General features: G+C 39.0%; 1 protein-coding gene across 1 annotated transcript in view; it reads right to left on the reverse strand.

The window, feature by feature from the left end:
* Positions 1 to 19,237, reverse strand: part of LOC122789698 (glycine receptor subunit alpha-4-like) — a 2,027,820-nt gene that overhangs the window by 176,229 nt on the left and 1,832,354 nt on the right. Inside the window, exon 8 of the mRNA XM_044057127.1 lies at positions 2,303 to 2,452. Coding sequence (XP_043913062.1) covers positions 2,303 to 2,452 — 150 coding nt within the window. The remainder of the gene's footprint in view (positions 1 to 2,302; positions 2,453 to 19,237) is intronic.

Genomic DNA, 19,237 nt, shown 5'->3' on the forward strand with positions numbered 1-19,237 from the left:
GATGATTCAGGAAAAACCCTAACTAACTTGTGATCAAAATGGCGGTTCTAATGTGAGAAGCATTTTAAGGGCACAGTGCACTCTGGAAAGGCTGTACATAAAGTGAAACATCATGGAGGTGACAAAATGCATGTCACTTGCAGAAAGAATTGTTGTGCCAAAAGTATCTATGAACTGTGCTATGAGCAGGTCAGTGCACTGGAAGTGTAACACTGCTGAGTATGTTCTACTTAGAGAAAAGAGCTCTGTAGATTGTGCTGGTCAATAGCGGTTCCTGGTGATACTGATTCTGTTGCTAAGATAACAGCCTTGCATAATCAGAATAAATCTGAGACTCAAACATACCGTATATGATGTAGACAGCTTAATTTGTAGTACCAGGTCCAGAGAAATAGAGATGCCCTTTTTGTTGTTGTAATGTGAAAAGGGTACAGTGTAGAGAAGCTATCTGTAGTATATTAATATATACTGTAGCATAACAGATGCATAACCCTCTCTGGAAAAAGCTTATAATAACAGTTTGAATCTTATTATTAGTCTTGAAAAAAATAATGATTTTTTTTTATGTTTCTTCTACTTTTTATCAGACTACAACAAAACCTGATAATATCATACCAATATACACTTGCTTTCTCTCAGTCTTGCCAAGGGTATTGGGTGGAAAGGATGATGGGTGCCACCAGAATTTTACATAAGGTGGATGTCATGGGAAAATTAAACACATGCAGGCAGCACTTTTGTTTATTACTTCTAACATGTATGACTTACTTGTACTAGGCTGCAACTTTAACTGTTATTTCTGCCACTGATAAAGGAAATTTTTCATTTTGAAATATTTCCCCAGGAGTGCCAGATAAACTGAAGTTGGAAGGAAAGAGAGTCAGGCAACTGAATTCACTTCTATCTAAAATATACATTTTGATATGAATTCTATTTTGAAGGCATCACCTTAAAAAGAAGCATAAATATTACACATTGATCTTATAATCTCTTCATGAATAGAAGACACAAGGTATAAAGGTTAGATAAAGGAATAGGTCTTCTATAAGCACACTTTAATTTTAGAGAAGAGGACTTAACAGAAAACTATTACAGAAAATCCTGGTGAGTAGGTTATCAGGTAGGAAGGATTATGGTATAATGAAACTGTGAAAATATTGAAACGCACCATTGAAGAACATTTCTTAACTTGATTAAATGAATCCACAGTAAGAAAATACTTTTTCACAAACTTGAACCAAAAACAAGATCAGCTGAATAAAAAGTGAGTTAGGATACATATCTTTCCTCCAGAGCAGTAAAATGAATTGATTTAGAGTCTGTTGTAAATTATATATAACCTGCATTTTAATATTTTGAGCTCCATAATGTTTGGAATTCTGTGTACTTAGGAAGATATAATGATTACTTTATATTTAACTGACATGTTTTTATGTCAAACTGGAAATACTCATCAATAAGTAATTTGTATTGTGGTATGCATACATTGTCATGAGCATTATGTGACTGCAAAAATTAGATTTTACAATTTTCTATTATAACTTAATATTTTCTCCAAAACATCCCAATCCATTAAACATATATAAAATAATTTACCACAATACAGACTGCATGTAGTTTATCACTACACTTCTGTAATATAAAGAAACTGTTGTCACTTGTTCAAATATGTTGTTTCATAAAACAAGAACATACCAGTGATGTCTGGGGTAATGGTCAAACAATGAGGAATCACTGAGGTTTTGTTGATAGAATTCTTTCATGATTATTTATTCAGTAGTAATGGAAACAATATGCCTAAATGGCTACATGAATAAAATGTTCTACTCTATCAAAATCATAATATTTGTAATTAATTTCTGAATTCAGTTTTATATTCATATATTATAATATATATAATATTCATATTATATTCTGTTTTATACTGTCCTCTTTGCTGTGTCAAGCTATATCATATCATAGAACATTATGTCAGATCATGGGCTTAGACTTCTTAAAATACTGAAACCGTTCTTTTATGATGATATATGATACAAAAGCCAGGTGAATGACCTAATATGTCACTGTGATCTGTAATGCTTGCTCATTAAATTGGATAAATAATATTTGCTCTATATATCTCATCATTTCCTGTCCTGTTTATGTGTAATAAAAACTTACTACTTTGTCACATTACATTTCCCATATTTCTATGTGCAATCCTTACTACTTTTTTATCACTACTATAAAGAGTTATAATTACAACTGCCTCCAAACTTCAGCAATAGATTCCAGTGGAGAACTCCCCTTTGTTGGTACTCACCATTTGCTGCCTCCTTTGCTTCTTTCTTAGGCGGATGAATTCTTTGTGCTGGCGGGACACGAAGTTTACAGCAGCATATTCAAGCAAAGCAGCGAATACAAAAAGAAGACACACCGCCATCCAAATGTCAATAGCTTTGACATAAGATACCTAAAATAAAATTTTTAAGAGTAAATAAATGTGGGTAATAAAAGAAAAGTGCCTTCACAAATGAATCCGATTCACATGATTTAATCCTAAATGCATACGTTGACTTAACTGTGAAATGAGGTTGTTCAAACTTGTCTTGTCCTCTCAAACTGTTTTGCTAAATAGATAAACCACTAAAGGCTTATTAAAGCTACAGGAATAGCCTTGGAAGGTGAAACATGCTACACAGTCTCTACAGACATTTAGCTTAAGGTAGCAAAACAGGATCTCAAAAAGTTTACTACATGCTGTCTGTATTATTGAAAATTATCTGTACCAAGCTGACTAGGTACAGTATATTACAATATAATATCAGTCACATTTGGTTTAAACTAGCTGAATGAATGCAAGTCACATTGAGAAAAGATAACATTTTCACAGATTTCAGATGCATTGTAAAAGAGGATCTGGAAAAAGACATTAAAGAGAAGTTGCAGAAGAAGGTGATATAGGGCTCACACATGTGAAATCAGAGTGCATCCTTATGCATTTCTTCATTAGTATATGACATGAAGCAACTGTACCAAATTTGGAAATTTTTAATTTCTGAACTGATAACATATAACATCAAACTGAAGAATCTAGTCTTCAGAAAGAGGAAAAATACTTATGATGAGTGGCAGTTGAAAATTGTACAGAAAAGACAGAAAAAGCCTTCTACAGTTATTAGAAAAAGATATGTGAAAAACAATAAACTGTAGGGGAGAACAAAATTATATTCAGAAAAAAATAAAAACAATGCTTAGACAAAAATGACTAGTTATGAGACATTCTCTTATGATCTTTTTAAAAGGGAGTGTTGAATGAAATGCAACACAGTATCAGCACTGTCTACACTGAAGGAATGCAGCATCCAACAGGTAACATTGCTGACAATCTTTAAGTTACTAGTTGTTTTGTAAACCGGCAGAAAGACCTCTTGCTTGTTCCAACCCCCCTTTACAAATTGGTAAGAATATCTACAGACAGCATTGCAGAGAAATATAGGTGACTAACTCTCTCTCTCTTGCTTAGGTGGGAATATCACAGGGTAATTATTAAAGAAAATAAAGAGACTCAGTATGGATTTACTAAATTCTGGATCCAAGCTAGAATGGGTTTATAGCTGAAGGGCCGATTAGTGTAATCTGAGAGACTTTTCTTTATTACTTCTTAACTCATGATGTTGATCATTAAGGCCAGTGCTTCTCTCTAGTCATCCAAACATTTTTGCATAGTTTTGCATGAAACTAGTGAGCAGCTTGAAAAGTCTGATAGGTCCATAAGTTCATAGATCTTTTCACTTTCTACCTAGCCCAGTAAATGCTATATGTCCCAATGATGTGCTACAGCTGATTGCAGGGAATTTGTACAATGACAACGCCATTTTTGTGATTAATGGTAGTGATGATTTGGATTTAATGATTTACTAAGCTAACTCGATCAATCTCACTCTATATGGTTCACTGGTTTTACAAAACTCACGGACAGTGAGCGTTACGAGGGTTACTATGCATTTTTGATTACAACAATTACTTAAGATTTCTGCTGTTGCCTAGTCTAATATTCCTGAAATAATGGGGCTACAGCACCTGTGAATACTACCTGGACTTGTTTCAATGCATACTTAACTTAAACACTCTGATATACTGTAAGTTATGTGATTAAGCACTACATGTATTATGTCTATCTGAAACTATTGCAGTGTGCTATTGCCTTATCATGCTATTTTAATTTAGCAACTGACATGGTTTAAGTTAAACAAACTAGTAGCACCTATAACAAGTCTATTTGAAAGTATTACAGTGTGATATTGCTTTATACTGATAATCTACTTGGTTACTATTAGATGTACATTAGGTTTGACTTCAATGAACATTCAGTTTTGGCTTTATCTATACTCTTATACAAATTATATTTGCTTATTTTATGTATTTCTTGTGACCTGAATTCTACCTCTGTTCTTGGGCTCCCTTACTTTAAATCCTAACTTACACCTAACCAATCTAACTTTCTTGCTCTCTTTATTCGCTCTTTCTCTGCCATTTTCTATACCTACTCTACTCCATTAAACAATTAGTTGTACCACTTCTGCCTCTTACCCTCTTACTCTTTCCTTTTCCCTCGGGCTCACTCCACCTCCCTACCCTGCCCCCATTCCCACCCACCCCAATCAATTACATTTATTTCAATATAAAACTCTACTCACATCCCTTGTTACCAATTTTTCCATTAGTAAACCTATAACATACTTACTGACCTTTATTAACACACATCCTCTCACACTGGCCTAAGATTATCTCCCTTAACACATTTTTCTCATATTACCTAAAAGAGCCATAACCTCTTTCCCATAAACCAAACTTTAAACACATAAGTTACATCTCTAACTACTACCACACAAAATGTCACAATCTAAACACACTACTCCTTTCACCCTACATATAATCACTGCACTAATATTAATGCATTTGACCCATGCCACATATCCCTTAATTTCTCTTAAACAAATCCAGCCTCAAAATCATCCACCTCCTCTGCCTACTAGGGAAAACACCTAAATGGCTGTTCAAACATAATAGCCAGCCTTTTTGAACCTAACACACTATACCTTTCAAAGAGATTTTTAATTCCTCTGTAAAGCCCACTCCACAGCTTTACCGCTACTTCCCTCTTCCATAAAACTGAAACTCACCAAAACATATACTTCCCCTACCTTAATAACCTAACCTAGTATGGAGATATCCAACCTAATCCTGGACCCTGTCATAGCCAATCCCCCCCCAAACTCCCTCTACAAAGCAAATGAAGCTAGTTACTCTAAATATATGCAGTATTTGTAATGAAATAACTGAATTCCATTCCTGGCTAGCACAATATTCCACAGACATACCAGTTCTCACAGAAACCTGTTTAAAACCAGACATACAAGACACAGACATTCTCCCACCTGGGTATAGCATACCAAGAAATGACAGAACCAACAAAAAAGGAGGTGGTGTAGCATTAACTAACACTTATACAGTACTACCTATCTCCAAAACAATCACCACCTTTAGCAATGCTCAGACTCTCCTTGCAACACTAAAAATAAATAATAAAAAACAACTCTGCACAGCAGTAGTGTGCATACCCCCAGGCCAAAATATAGATATATTGGAAGATTTTCTATCCCGGATATGAAAGAACATCTCTAATGATACAGTCATCATGGGGGATGTCAATATCAACTGGGTGCTCATCTGACTCACCAACAAACAGCATCAATCTCTATGGTTATACACAAATCATCACCTTCCCCACTAGAACATAAAACAACAATAATGTAAGCACTGCCCTTGACTGGATCCTAACCTCTGACCCCCACAAGTACTCTAATGTGAACACACTTCCCAGTACATTAAGTGACCACCTGCCCACATATATTTTTAAGGTTCCTATTATAAACTCGAACTTGTAAAAGTTGAAATGTCACAAGGAAAACACCATATGATCAAACTTTTACAAGTTCAAAGGTTAAAATGAATGGCTTTGTATGGTGCAGAATGGGAAAATTTCCCTTTTCTGCACTGAAGTGCGATCTCTGAGTTGGTATATTTAAGTAGCAGGGGGGCTTTCCCCCTGCTCAGAGCATTTAGGCAAGTTTTAATTTTTTATTATATATTTGATGTTTCAAACTTTGCTTATATGGTGTTGACTATATGAGGTTCAAAGTTTTGAACTTCGAGTATATAATATAGACCCTATATTTAGAAGCATCCCCCAAAATCCAAAAACCCACATCTACAAAACATCCAGAAACCTTACAAACTGTAGACAAAATCTATTTAATAGCATATTAAAATCATTCAACTGTTCCATACTAAAAAGTCTGCCCCTAGATGATGCTTTCAACAAGTTGTTTCTAGATACCCTCAACAACTTAGCACAACTTAGAACAAAAATAATAAAGGCTAATCATGCTCCCTTACTAAGCAAATCAACCAAACAAATGCTACAGTTCCAAGACAGAGCATGGAAGGATTGGCTAAAAAATAGAACTGACATAAATCTCCAAAACTTCAGGCAATTATGTAACAAAGCAAAAAACTCGGTCATTGCCGATAAGAAGGCTTACTTTTCACAATTGTTACTCCTGGTTCAACACTACCCCCCCCCCCCCCCCATGCACAGACAAGACTACAACTGAAGTGGCCAATATGTTTAATAGCCATTTAATAAATAGCATAGCTAAATTAATTACAAGTCTTAACTCTAGTACAAACTCAACCTATGCTCAAACTACAAATAACTACAATAACACATCTTCCCCCATAAACAAAAGCCCTCAAGTCTTTACATTCAAACACCCCCTTTTTCTCTCCAGCCGCTACCTACTACATTAATTCATAAATTACTCCTCCTACTGAAACCAATTTCATCATCCTCTGATAATCTACCCCCAGTAAGTATACTCATCAATCAATCTATCATGGAATCACATGTCCACACCCCCCCTGGAAAAACATCCATCATAATCCCTTTGCACAAAGAAGGTAAATCCAATGAACTAACCCATCTCCATCATTTCCCCTCTATGTGAACTGCTTGAAAAGTGCATACACATTAAATTTCTAAACCATCTTACACATAATAATCTCCTCACACCCACCCATCATGGTTTTAGGCCTACACACAGTACGACTGCACTTATCTATTTTATAGAAATAATCAACAAAACTGGGGGCTCCAATTTATACACCCTCTGTAGTAAAATTAGATTTGTCAAAGGCATTTGACACAGTCTCTCATGACAAACTACTTCAACAGCCATCATCAATAGGTTGCTCTATACCCACCAAACAATGGTTTAACAGCTATCTCATAGAGAACAATGTGTTAAGTGAGAAGGTTGCCTATCTCAATACCATGCTAACAAAACTGGTGTTCCACAGGGATCTATTCTTGGACCCCTCCTTTTTAACATATTCATCAATAATCAACACACTGCCTGCCATCATAGTACATTAACCCAATATTCTGATGACACCACCATTGTTACTTCCTGTCATAACATACAAGATCTGTTGCAACAGACCCAGGATGCCTTCACTTCAACAGATTAATGGCTAAACAATGCACAATTACTATTTAACCCCAATAAAACTAAACTTCTACTTTTCACCCCCTAATCTGTCACATCAGATTTTAAAATATGCTCCCTAAATAAAACTAAGATTGAAATAAGTGCCAAACTACTGGGTATCACCACTGACAATAAACCCACATTTGACCAACACATACATAATACTGTTAAAAAGCTCATCTTAAACTAGGGACACTTTATAGGCACAAAAACTTCATGGATCCAAACACCAGAAGGACCCTAGCAAATACCTTCCTGCTCCCCTCTTTAGTCTACGGAGCATGTATTTTTAGTAATATATACACAGCACTCAAAACCAACTCCAGTCTTATTACAACATTTCTAAATTTGCTACAGGCTCATCCTACTGCACACACCATTGCAATACTCTCAGACAGAAAAACTAGCTAGAAATCACCCACTATCTTGACTACCTACAACTCACAATTGCACAAAAACTAATATATAACTCTGACAGCTGTCCTGCCTTACAATCTTTTCTGCATACCTACACTCACAGCAGAAATCTATGCTCTGCTGACAAATGACTCTTAGAAATGCACAAACCCAATAAAAGAGCCGGCCAATGTCTCTAGTTCTACACCACAGCTAAACTATGGAACAATCTACCATTCAATATCACCAGTATAGAGAACACAGATAAGTTCAAAACTGAACTAAAAAACTACTTTTCTAAATCATGGATCTGCACATGCCCTAAAACCAGTAACTAACCTCCAAACTATTTTCCTTTGCTCCTTCCTCCCATCTATCTCCCTACACTCACAACCTCCTACTACCCATTTCATCTCAACACCGCCTCATAGCTACCCCTTTTCCACATCCCCCTCCCACTACCCCTCTTTCTTTCCCCAAAATAACATACCATTTTACCAGCATACTTTCTGCTCCTCCCACTTTCATCTCCACAACTTATAAATATAGTGTGTATATTACATTGCCCTTCTTCCATTCTAATAATTAAATCTTCATTAAAAATATACATAATGGGACATCAACGCTCTCTCCTTTATATCATATGCTTATAATCCTATTGTATATAGCATCTGATATTTTATCACTAATGTAATTTTGATGTAAAATGAAAACTGATGCAATATGTTTGTTATTTTGATGTAAAAGGTAAATTAATGTAATATGTTTTCATTATTGTAAGCACTGCTGGAGCTTTACTCCCCAAGCCTCCACTGAAAATGGGACTCTGACCTAGTTGGACTTTCCTGGTCAACAAATGTCAATAAGAAATAGGTTTATACTAGGCTAACAACCATCAGGATCTTTACAAGTCTAACCATGCAAACCAACAGAATTTGTCCCGGAGTTCCTTGGACGCCTATATGGGGGTATGTTAGTAAAGAGGTGGCTAAGTGTTATGTGGTGGGGGGCAGTATGTCAGTTGATTTACTTACTGTTGACCACTGTCTGTCAGAGACATGGGGGCCAGACTGGGGGTGAATTTGCAATTTCCCATCCAATGATCAAGGTTTCTTTTGAATAGGGTCAGGAATGGACTCTGCTTCACACAGAAGGGGTGCTTATTCCATAGCAGGGGATCCTTTGAGATACTTCTCAGTCTCTCCTGTTTTATGTTGCAAGCAAAGTTCATGTCCTTGGATCTAGTGTTTCTGGTGGTGTTTGTTCTGGGGATCTGCAAGAGATCCATCAGAGCTGAATCTGATGATGCCTTCTATGCCAGGCATAGATCACCTCAAAGTAACCTGTGGGAGACTGAGCACAGAGATATGGCCTTAAGATGATCTCTGTAGGAAAAGATATTCATAGCCTGGAATATCCTGGTAAGGAGCGTTTGAGGGCATTCCAACTGTTACAAGTGCATGACTATGTACACGCCAAAGTGGGCACTGTACTCAATGCTGGGCCCGATAAGGGCAAGTTGAGTGGTGCTATAACTTCCTTAGACCTAGATACCATACCCTTGCTTATGAGTTGATCATCATAGAATACTTTTCTTACAATCTTGGCTAAGTGTTGGTCAAAGGACAGATTACTGTCTACATATGTTCATAGATCCCTAACTATTGGGCCAACCCTTAGGGGTGTTTTACTGATGGAGTAAAATAGCTTGGGTGGATGAATCACCAAAGGGAAATATAATTCATTTCTTTGCATTGAGTTTTAATCCATGGCTTTAACACCAGTCATTTTTTTTTGTATTGGACCCTGCTGTAGGATGTTGATGTCATGGGGGATCTATGATAGCTCCCAGTTTGCAGTCATCTGCAAACTTGGTGAGTCAGAAGCCTTTGACATTAGACTTGACTTCCGAGAAGCAGATGCCAAATCGAAACAGGCCCAACATGAAGTCCTGGAGTCGTCTGCTGGTGACTGGTCTCCTGGAGAAGTTTCACCAGTTCTGACTTCTTGGGTGCTATCTGTGAGCAAGCCAGTCTGCAATCCAGTGAGTTATGTAGGAATATATGCCTATTTCTAAGTGTTTATCAGCAATACCCGAGTGTGGTTTTAGATCAAATTCCTTGGCTAGGTCAAGATAGGTGGTATGCACCATCTTCCCCTCATCCATAGCCTTAGTGACTTTCTCAAAGAAGTTTACCAGGTTGAGTAGGCAAGAACATCTTCTTACAAAACATAACTGGCATGAGTCCGGTGTCTATTCATTGCTAATGTCCTTGTTGATTATTTCCAAGATAATTAATTCCACAGCTTTGCATAATAGACTTGTCAGACTGATGGGTCTGTAGTTCCTGGAGTCAGTTGATAGTCGACCCATATGAAGAAGGATGACCACTGCAGCCCTCTATTCACATCGCACATAACCTGTTTTGAGGCTATAGGTGAAGACTTCCTCAAGTGGTTCTGTTAAGGTCATGTTTTAGGGTACTTAGGAGGCAACTGGGGATATTGTTGGGGCTTATTGAATCAGTGTTTTTTACCTTAGCTAATGCCACCTGACCTGCTTCATGTTGACAGTTGGAGGGGTTATGCTAGAAGGTATTTCACAGGATGAAATGGGGGAGTGAAGTAAGAACTGCGTTTATTAGCCAGTAGATTTGCTATATCACCCTGATCAGAGAAGGTTGTGCCACTTACCTCCAGTTCTTCACACTGCTGTTACCTTTACGGTTCCTGACATAGCTGAATAAGGCCTTGTAACTGTCCTTAGCCTGGGAAATACCTCTCAACTGTACACAGAATGTTCAGATTTTTGCCTCGTAGTTTGGTCTGTTTTTCATAAAATTGTGGTTTTATGGCAAATTAGTAGCAAATCATTAAAAAACTGAAGTTGGAAAATAAATGACAAACATTTGAGTTTCAGACTTCATACTCTTCAAAAAATTCATGTCAATGCAAAACCTGTTAGTCTATCAACTTTCTAGGTTTGTAAGAGCAATATTTAAAAAATTGCACCTATTTTTTGTCCTTTTTCCCACTTTTATTTATGACTTTGTCCAGATTTCTTGTTCTAAGAGGTTGAGCATTATGGCCTGGGAGGCTATCCTAACCTCGTAATTGGCCTTCTAGGTTCATAGGTAGGTACTAGGCTATCGGCTCTAGGGCCTATACAAGCCCAGCCAAAAAGGTACCGTGGCTTTTGCCACCCAAGAAAATTCTTTTCCTGTGCCACTGTCCAGCAGAGCCACAGAAGTGATCCCCGGGGTGAATTTCCTATTTCCCATCCAATCATTAAGTTTTTCTTGAAGAGTGCTAATGAGGAGCATTGCTTGATATAGATAGGTAGTTTATTCCAGAGTACGGTAAGTCTCTGGGACATGAATCTATCCCTCCGGCATGTTCTGTTTATTGTGGTGACAAGGTTTAGGTCCCTAGAGTGTGTAGCTCGGAGGGATTGAGATTTCTTAGCATGTCCAACAGCTCTGGGTTTGACATAGCTTTGTATGTTAGGCAGAGATCACCTCTGAGTAGGCGATATGGGAGTTTTTTGAGACAGTCTGCGTAGGTCATCTGTTTGAAGCCAGTAATCTTCTTTGTGAGGTATTTCTGTGGCCTTTCCAGTTGTTGTAGATGTCTTGTGAGGTACATACCAAAAGGGCATTGTACTCTATAATGGGTCTAATGAGTGATGAGTAGAGGGGAACAATGACCTCTTTTTTATGAATGAGAAACCTTTTGTGATGAGGTGTGCCATGTAGAAGGATTTCCTGACTACTGTGGCGATGTGATTATCAAAGGAGAGACTACTGTCTACCTGTGTCACAAGGTCTCTTATCACACTTTCAGTGTTAAGTATACTACCACCTATGTTGTAGTTCATGGGTACAGAGTTCTTACCAAAGGGGATGACAATGCATGTTTTAGCATGGAACTTGAGGCCATGGCTTTGACACCAGGCATCTGTCTCAGTGAGACCCTTTTGTAGGATGTCCACATCGTTAGGAGTTTTGATTATGGCTCCTAGTTTGCAGTCATCTGCGAACTTCATTAGCCAAAAACCTTCTGTGTTAGCCTGTACTTCAGAAAAGTAGATACCAAACAGGAGAGGACCCAGGACTGAACCCTGTGGTACTCCACTTGTCACTGGTCTGAAGTCAGATTTGAAGACTGCTACTTTCACAGTGTGGGTTCTGTCAGTGAGCCAGTTGGCAACCCATCTTGTGACATAGGGATTTATACCTAGTTTAGTGAGTTTATCTATAATTCCAGAGTGGGGGATGGTGTCAAAAGCCTTGGCAAGATCTACATAGGCTGTGTGAACCACCTTACCCTCATCTATGGCTTTGCTGACTGCTTCAAAGAAGTCTGTCAGGTTTAGGAGACGTGATCTGCCTTTTACAAACCTGAACTGGGTGAGGTCCAGAGTTTGGAGATTACCAATGTCTTTGTTTATAAGTTCCATGATGATACGTTCCATGGCCTTGCAGACCAGGCTAGTCAGGCTAATGGGGCAGTAGTTCTCGGGGTCTGTGGTGGCTCCCCCCTGGTGGAGTGGGATAACTGTCACTGTGCGCCATTCAGCAAGCACAAGGCCTGAGGTGAGGCTATGATTGAACATGGTACTTAGGTGGGGTTCCAATTTGTTCTGTAGTTCGTGTAGAATGCAGCCTGGGATGTTGTCTGGTCCCATGGATGCTGTGTTCTTGTCTTTGGAGAGTGTTGTTTTTACCTGTGCAGCCGTGATTACAGGAACTTTGCATTCTTCCGGTATAGAGATGGGTTCTTTACGAGGTGAGAGGGGGGTAAAGTTAGCACTGAACCTATCTGCCAGGATGTTGGCAAGATCAGTTGGGTCTGTATATTTAGTGCCATTGTGCTGTAACTCAGAGCAGATCTGAGTGTTGCCATTGAGATTCCTGACATAGCTATAGAATGCTTTGTGGTTGTCTTTAGAATCAGTGGCGATTTTGTTTTCATAACTAGCTTTAGAGGATTTTATCAGGGATCGTCGCTTCTTACTGAGGCTGACCAGGGAGCTCCTCCACTCATGGGATTTTACTCCCTTTTGCAACAGTTTCTTCCTTCTGTTGTACAGTTTGTTTATGGCAGGAGACCACCAGATTGGCTTCCTTTTTTTTGGAGGATAGCTTCTTGGTTCTGTTTGGGATAGTACGATCCATGCACTCGTGTAAGTGCTTATAAAGTGCAATTGTGTAGGATTGAATAGTCGTAACTGTATTGTCCATTTGCATGGGTGTCATGAAGTTCACCACTTCTGTCTTAAGAAGCATGAAGTTGGCTTTGGAGAAATTTTTTTACCATGGTTTCCTTAATGGGGTGGGGTGGGGGCATGATGTGGATATCTAGGGTAATTAGCTTATGGTTGGACTGGACCAGTGAGGCACTGACTTCAGGTGTGGAACACCGGTCGCTCATGTTGGTAATGACTAGATCTAGGATATTGTTGCCTCTGGTGGGGATGTGGATAAACTGATCCAGGGCACTGTAGTTTATGAATTCCAGAAAGCGTTGAGCAAAGGAGTTGGCACATGAGTAGTTTTTCCAGTTAATGGTGGGGTAGTTGAAATCACCCATTATTAGGGTGTTTGGTTGAACCCTAATATTTTCCAGTACATCAAGAAAAGAGGAGTGGGAATCCTGGAGCATGGTGGGGGATCTGTAGCAAGCTACAATTTGGATTGCAGTTTTGCCCAGAGTTAGTTGCACTTGGATAACCTCAGCTGCATTATGCTGAGCAACAAGCCCGGAGGTGTGGATATCCTTAATGAATATGGACACACCTCCTCCTTTGGTGTTCTGGTCCAAGTTACATGGTCAAAAAGTGTGGTATGAGTTATAGCCTGGTAGTGCAGGGGTGCTTGCTGGAGCCTTGAATCAGGTCTCAGTCAATGCACAGATATCGATATTCTCCATTTTAAGGAGTGCCTCGAGTAAGTGCATTTTGAGATTTAGACTTCTAGCATTGAGTAGCATCACCCTCAGTTTTTGCTTGCCTGTTCCTGTTACAGTGGTGAATTTGTCATTTGAACCTTGCCTAAAAAAGGCACTATAGTGGCAGCAAGAACCTTAGCCAGTATCTGGAATCCCAGGAATGGCAAGTGCAGGCCATTTCTGGCAAAGCATCGTGGTCTGTCGACCATGTCATCCCAGGCAGACAGATACTGGATTCCTTTAGAATGACACCAGAAGCTTAGCCAATTGTTGAAGTCAATCATTTTGTCCTTGTACTGCGGCATCATTCTGGGTGATGGCAGAATGCTACTCAGGGCTAGGATCATACCTGCCTGGGCTACAAGATCAGAGAGCTCTTCCACGTCTCTTTTCATGTAGTCCAGGGAGGTATGTCTCAGGTCATTCACACCAACATGGACAATGACAGAGTCATATTTGTACTTGTTACAGAGTGACCTGAGTGCGTGGGTTATGTGGTGGATCCTGGCAGCTGACAGTAACCTTCTCCTTGTTTAGCCTGGTGAGTGGGACATCAGTGTGTCTGACTATAGAGTCACTTATGACTAGTGTGTTGAATACGTTGTTTTCCCTTATTGGCCGTGGTTGAGTGGCACACTGAGTCTGCAGGCTATGTGTCATTTGGGTTGTGTTGGGGGGTGGAGGTTGCTTGCATTTCTGCTTTGGAGGTCTCTGTTGCTTCAGCAGATTATTATTGAGAGCCTTCGCGAATGTTTTTGTGTTTCTGTGTATGGATTTTAGTGGTGTAGATTTACTGAGACTATGTGATGAGTGTGGTGTGGTGCAAGTGTTTACCTTCCCCTCTTGTCTGTCAGGTTCAGTCTTGTTGGACTGTTTAGATCTAATAGTTTCTTGTTAAGTTGAATCAGAAAGCTCTTGCCCATATGAGGGTCGCTCTTTCTGATTTTGGACATGACTTATTTTTCTTTTGTTACATACTCTATTAAGGTAAGGATTCCATCAGTGAGGCTTGTTTTTAGTGTTAGATTTGGGATTTCCTCTGTTGGTAAGAGCAGCCTCGCGGCAGCCATTTACAAGTTCGTGCAGGGTTTCTGTTTATTCTGCATAGGTATTGCTGTGTTCTCAGGATTTGGGGGAGCCCTGAATTTTGACAAACTGTCACTTAATAGGATGTAGTTTGCTTTAGAATAGTTCTGAACTGTTACGGGTTTAGCTGAGTTTTCTGGGTTGATTTTTATTTGAAGAAGACAGCTTTGTGGTCCAACCTCAACAATGAGGACATGACATGAGGGTGGATGGGGTTGGGGGGTGCAACACTATCCCATGTTGGTGAGTATTAGGTTCAATATGTTTGATCCTCTGGTTGTAGTGTGCACTATCCAGGGTGTTTATGTTGATAAAGTCCAGAAAACATTGTGGCTGTGAGTTAGAGGCAGTGTATGTTTCTCTGTCATTAAAGGGGTAGTTGAAGTCTCCCATGAATAGGTTACTTAGTTAGACAGTGAGCACCTCTGGTAGGTCTAGTTAAGAGTTTTGAGCTTCAGGGGTCACAGAGGGTGACATCTAGCTGGCTCAGACTTGCTAAGGAACCTTGTCTATGGAGATTTGGATGTGGATCAACTGCTGGGCATCATCCTGTTTAACCAAACTGATGTACTTGTTGCTAACGTAGATTGTGATATCTCCACCTTTATTCCCTATCTGTGCTGCTGGTGGTCCAAATTTGTGGAAGGCACTATAGCCTACCACTGTCAGAGTACTTTCTGTTGCTTTAAACCAACACTTGTTAACAGTACAGATGATTACATTCTCCAGAATGCGAAGGAAGGTTTATAGGGTGTGGAGTTTCTTGTTTAGGCTTCTAGCATTGGGCAGTAACATCTTGAGGTTGTTTTGAGTGTTTTTGCTATGTTGACAGTTTTGTCATTTTAACGTTGCCTAAAAAAGATCTGGGAGGTGGATAAAGATATAGCCAATATCCGAAAGCCCAGGGTGAACAGGTGCAGACCATCCTTGGCAAAGCAACATGGTCGATAACTATGCCCTCCCATGCTGACAGATACTGGCTTTCCCTAGAGTGACACCAGAAACGTAGTTATTAAAATCAATCATTTTCTGTTCAAACTGTAGCATCCTCCTTGGTGAAGGTAGTATGCTGCTGGATGTAAGGGCATACCTGCCTGTGCCACATAGTCAGAGAGATCCATAATGTCTCTTTATATAGTCTAAAGAGGTATGTCTCAGATCATTTGCACCCACATAGGCTATGACAGAATCATATTGGTACCTGTGGTGCAGTGACTTGAATATGTGTGTGATATTGCAAATCCTAGCTCCAGATAGGCAACTGACCATTATTATTCCTTGTCTGGCTTGGTAAGATGGGCAACTATGTGTGGTACAATACAATTCCCTATGAAAATGTACTAGGTAAAGTGTTAGCTTGCCTTATGGGCTTTGTTCTTGGGGGATCTTTGGTTGAGGGCTTATGTGTGATGTTAAGTATTTTTTTGTCTTAGTAGGTCTTCGAGCTTTGGAGAGGTTTCAAGTGCTTCAGCATAAGAAGGTCTATATGTGTGGTGAGCAGTATGTGTACATGATGGAGTGTTGTGTGTTCTTGACAACATTGTTGTAAGCAAGATTTTTGCCTCCTAAGAAGTTATGAATGTACATCTCTCACATACTGATGTGGGATCCCAACAAGTGAATAGATTAACTTTGGTTATCTGGTAAAAGAAAATGTCTGCTTTAAAGGAAAGGAGGGGAACTACATTTCCTTTTTAACAGGTTCTCTTTTTTTTGTTCATCCCTTTACCTTGCCACCTAAGCAATATAAAAAGTAACCCTATCTGCAGATGGCACTGACATCTACACCATCAACATGAATCACTTCATAATCAAATACTTCAAGAAAACAATGGGAAAATTACTTCTTGTGGTGAATGCAATTCTTAATAACTGTCCTGACATCATCTAAAAAGTGTTAATATTTGAATATATATTTTTATGGAACATGAACACGAGTCTCACAAATGCATATTTATTTCACGGTTTAATTCACCAGAGAATTAAAAAGAGTTGAATGTTTAGAATAAGTAAATGCAGGATGACAGATCAGTAGTTAATAAAGGCGTTTACTTTTATTACTGTATGTATGCAATAAAACATTGTCTAGATTGCCAGTTGAAAAGGACAACTTAATTTTGAAGAACACTGCATGCTAGTTTCTGCCAAAGCCAACTGTACTTTTTATATGTTTCAGAACAGTCTGTTCCAGGGATCAAGGTGCTCAGTTAGAATTCTGCATTATAGCTGCTCAAACTATAATAGAATTCTTAATCATTTTAGGGTCCCTTGTTCCAAAAATGATGCAATGGGATGGAAGAAAAGACAAGGATAGGACAGTTATAGCCATTTAAAGATTGTCTGAGAAAAAATCCTTAGTTTTTGAATAGGAGTATGGTATATACTAAAGATTCTAAACTGTTGAATAATTGTCCTTATGGATTCTAACTTACAAGATATTTTGAGGACTACCTTTTTTCAGTATCATAATTACTGATGCTCATAATTCACTGCCAGTAAATATCTAGCAGTGAAGCATGCTTATTACTTTTAACAATAACCTGAAGTTTACTTTTAACAATAACTTGAAGTTAAGACAGAATAATATTTAGCTAATTTATTTCAGAGATGCTGGCAAGTATCTTATGGGATTTAGCTCCCTGAAATAAATATGCATTTGTGAGACTCATGTTCATGTTCCATAAAAATATATATTCAAATAATTAACACCTTTTAGATGTTGTCAGGGCAGTTATTAAGAATATGCAAACAGTAAGATATTATGGTATATAGCAAGGGTACTCTAAATCATGGGAGAGAGGGAGGCTGAAGACCGTCTGTCCAGCAGGGCCAGATCTCAGTTAGAACATGCATTCATTTGTAAGGCTATCCCAGGTTGGAAACATCAGAGAGGTACTAATTATTTAAAAGTCTAATTCATGTTGCATGAAACAGAATCACCAGTTTTGGGTTCTTGCTCTTTATCATCTTATCTCAGTGTAGGTTTGCAGTACTAGATATACCCCCCCCCAACATTGTCCTCGGTTTGCCCTGATGTCTTTGTCCAGCAGTGTTGGCCTGATGTTCCTCTCATGATAGTCATTCCTGGGGTATGCTTATATGGAGCCCAAACTTGAGGCAATATGAATAAACACTAACTATACTCTGAGGTCCTCCTAGACTGCAGTCTTCTCACTCTGTCACGGATAATGTGGCCAGCTGCCCTGCAAAGGAACATAATTTCTGCTTCTTGTATCCAAGATCACATCCTTTGCATCACTACCCAAAGCCCCTAAGCATAGGTGAGGATGTAAGGATGGGGATGACTGGTAAATGAGAGTTTCCTCCTGTGACTCAGTTCTTACTTTACCTCCACAGTCTGGTACAACACCTGCAGTACTACTGTTACTGCCTCCATCTGCTGGCCAGTCTCCCAATCACATTCACCCTCATTCATGAAGAAAATACCAAAATGCTTAAATCGTCCATTTGAGGAAATAGCACCCCCCATACACACACACAGGGCAGTTGACCCTTTGTAGGGAGATAATTATGACTTCTAATTTAGAGGGGTAATGTGAAAAAAAATCTGATCAAAACAGGTAGTGGTGGATGCATCAAAGCTACTCTGCATTTAGATGATGATAATGACATATATGAGGGACAATCTACAGGAAAGGTGACTGTCGAACAATAAGATAGGTGCACTGATGATACGACTGATATAGTACAGATACTAGATGAATGTTGGTAAATGTCGATGAACAATAAAATAGGTGCACTGATGAGACGACTAATACAGCACAGATACTAGATGAATGTTGGTAAATGTTGATGAACAATGAGATAGGTACATTGATGAGACGACTGATATAGTACAGATACTAGATGGATGCTGGTAAATACTGATGTTCCTTTCGTCTGACATATTCTGGGTCTATGTTTTTTCTCTTTGGCTGTTGCATAAAACAGAACCACTTTACCAGTGAGGTAGTCCATATCAAACTACAGCACCCATGATGTGTTTATTAAGAAGCCCAGGATGCTTGAAGTTACCTGTGAGCTGTGACAGTGGTGAAAAAGGCCAGATTTCTGCTACAGGGATGGCAAGGAAGAATATTTGCACAATATTTACACCGCACTTCTGGTACCGGCCATGACGTTAGCCTACAGAAGTTGATGCCAGTAAGACTGCAGGAATGGGTCTGATGTTTCTTTCTGCAAGACTGATG

The sequence above is a fragment of the Protopterus annectens genome, chromosome 15.part0 (assembly GCF_019279795.1).
Source record: "Protopterus annectens isolate FY-2018-M chromosome 15.part0, PAN1.0, whole genome shotgun sequence".
Taxonomy (NCBI): domain Eukaryota; kingdom Metazoa; phylum Chordata; order Ceratodontiformes; family Protopteridae; genus Protopterus; species Protopterus annectens.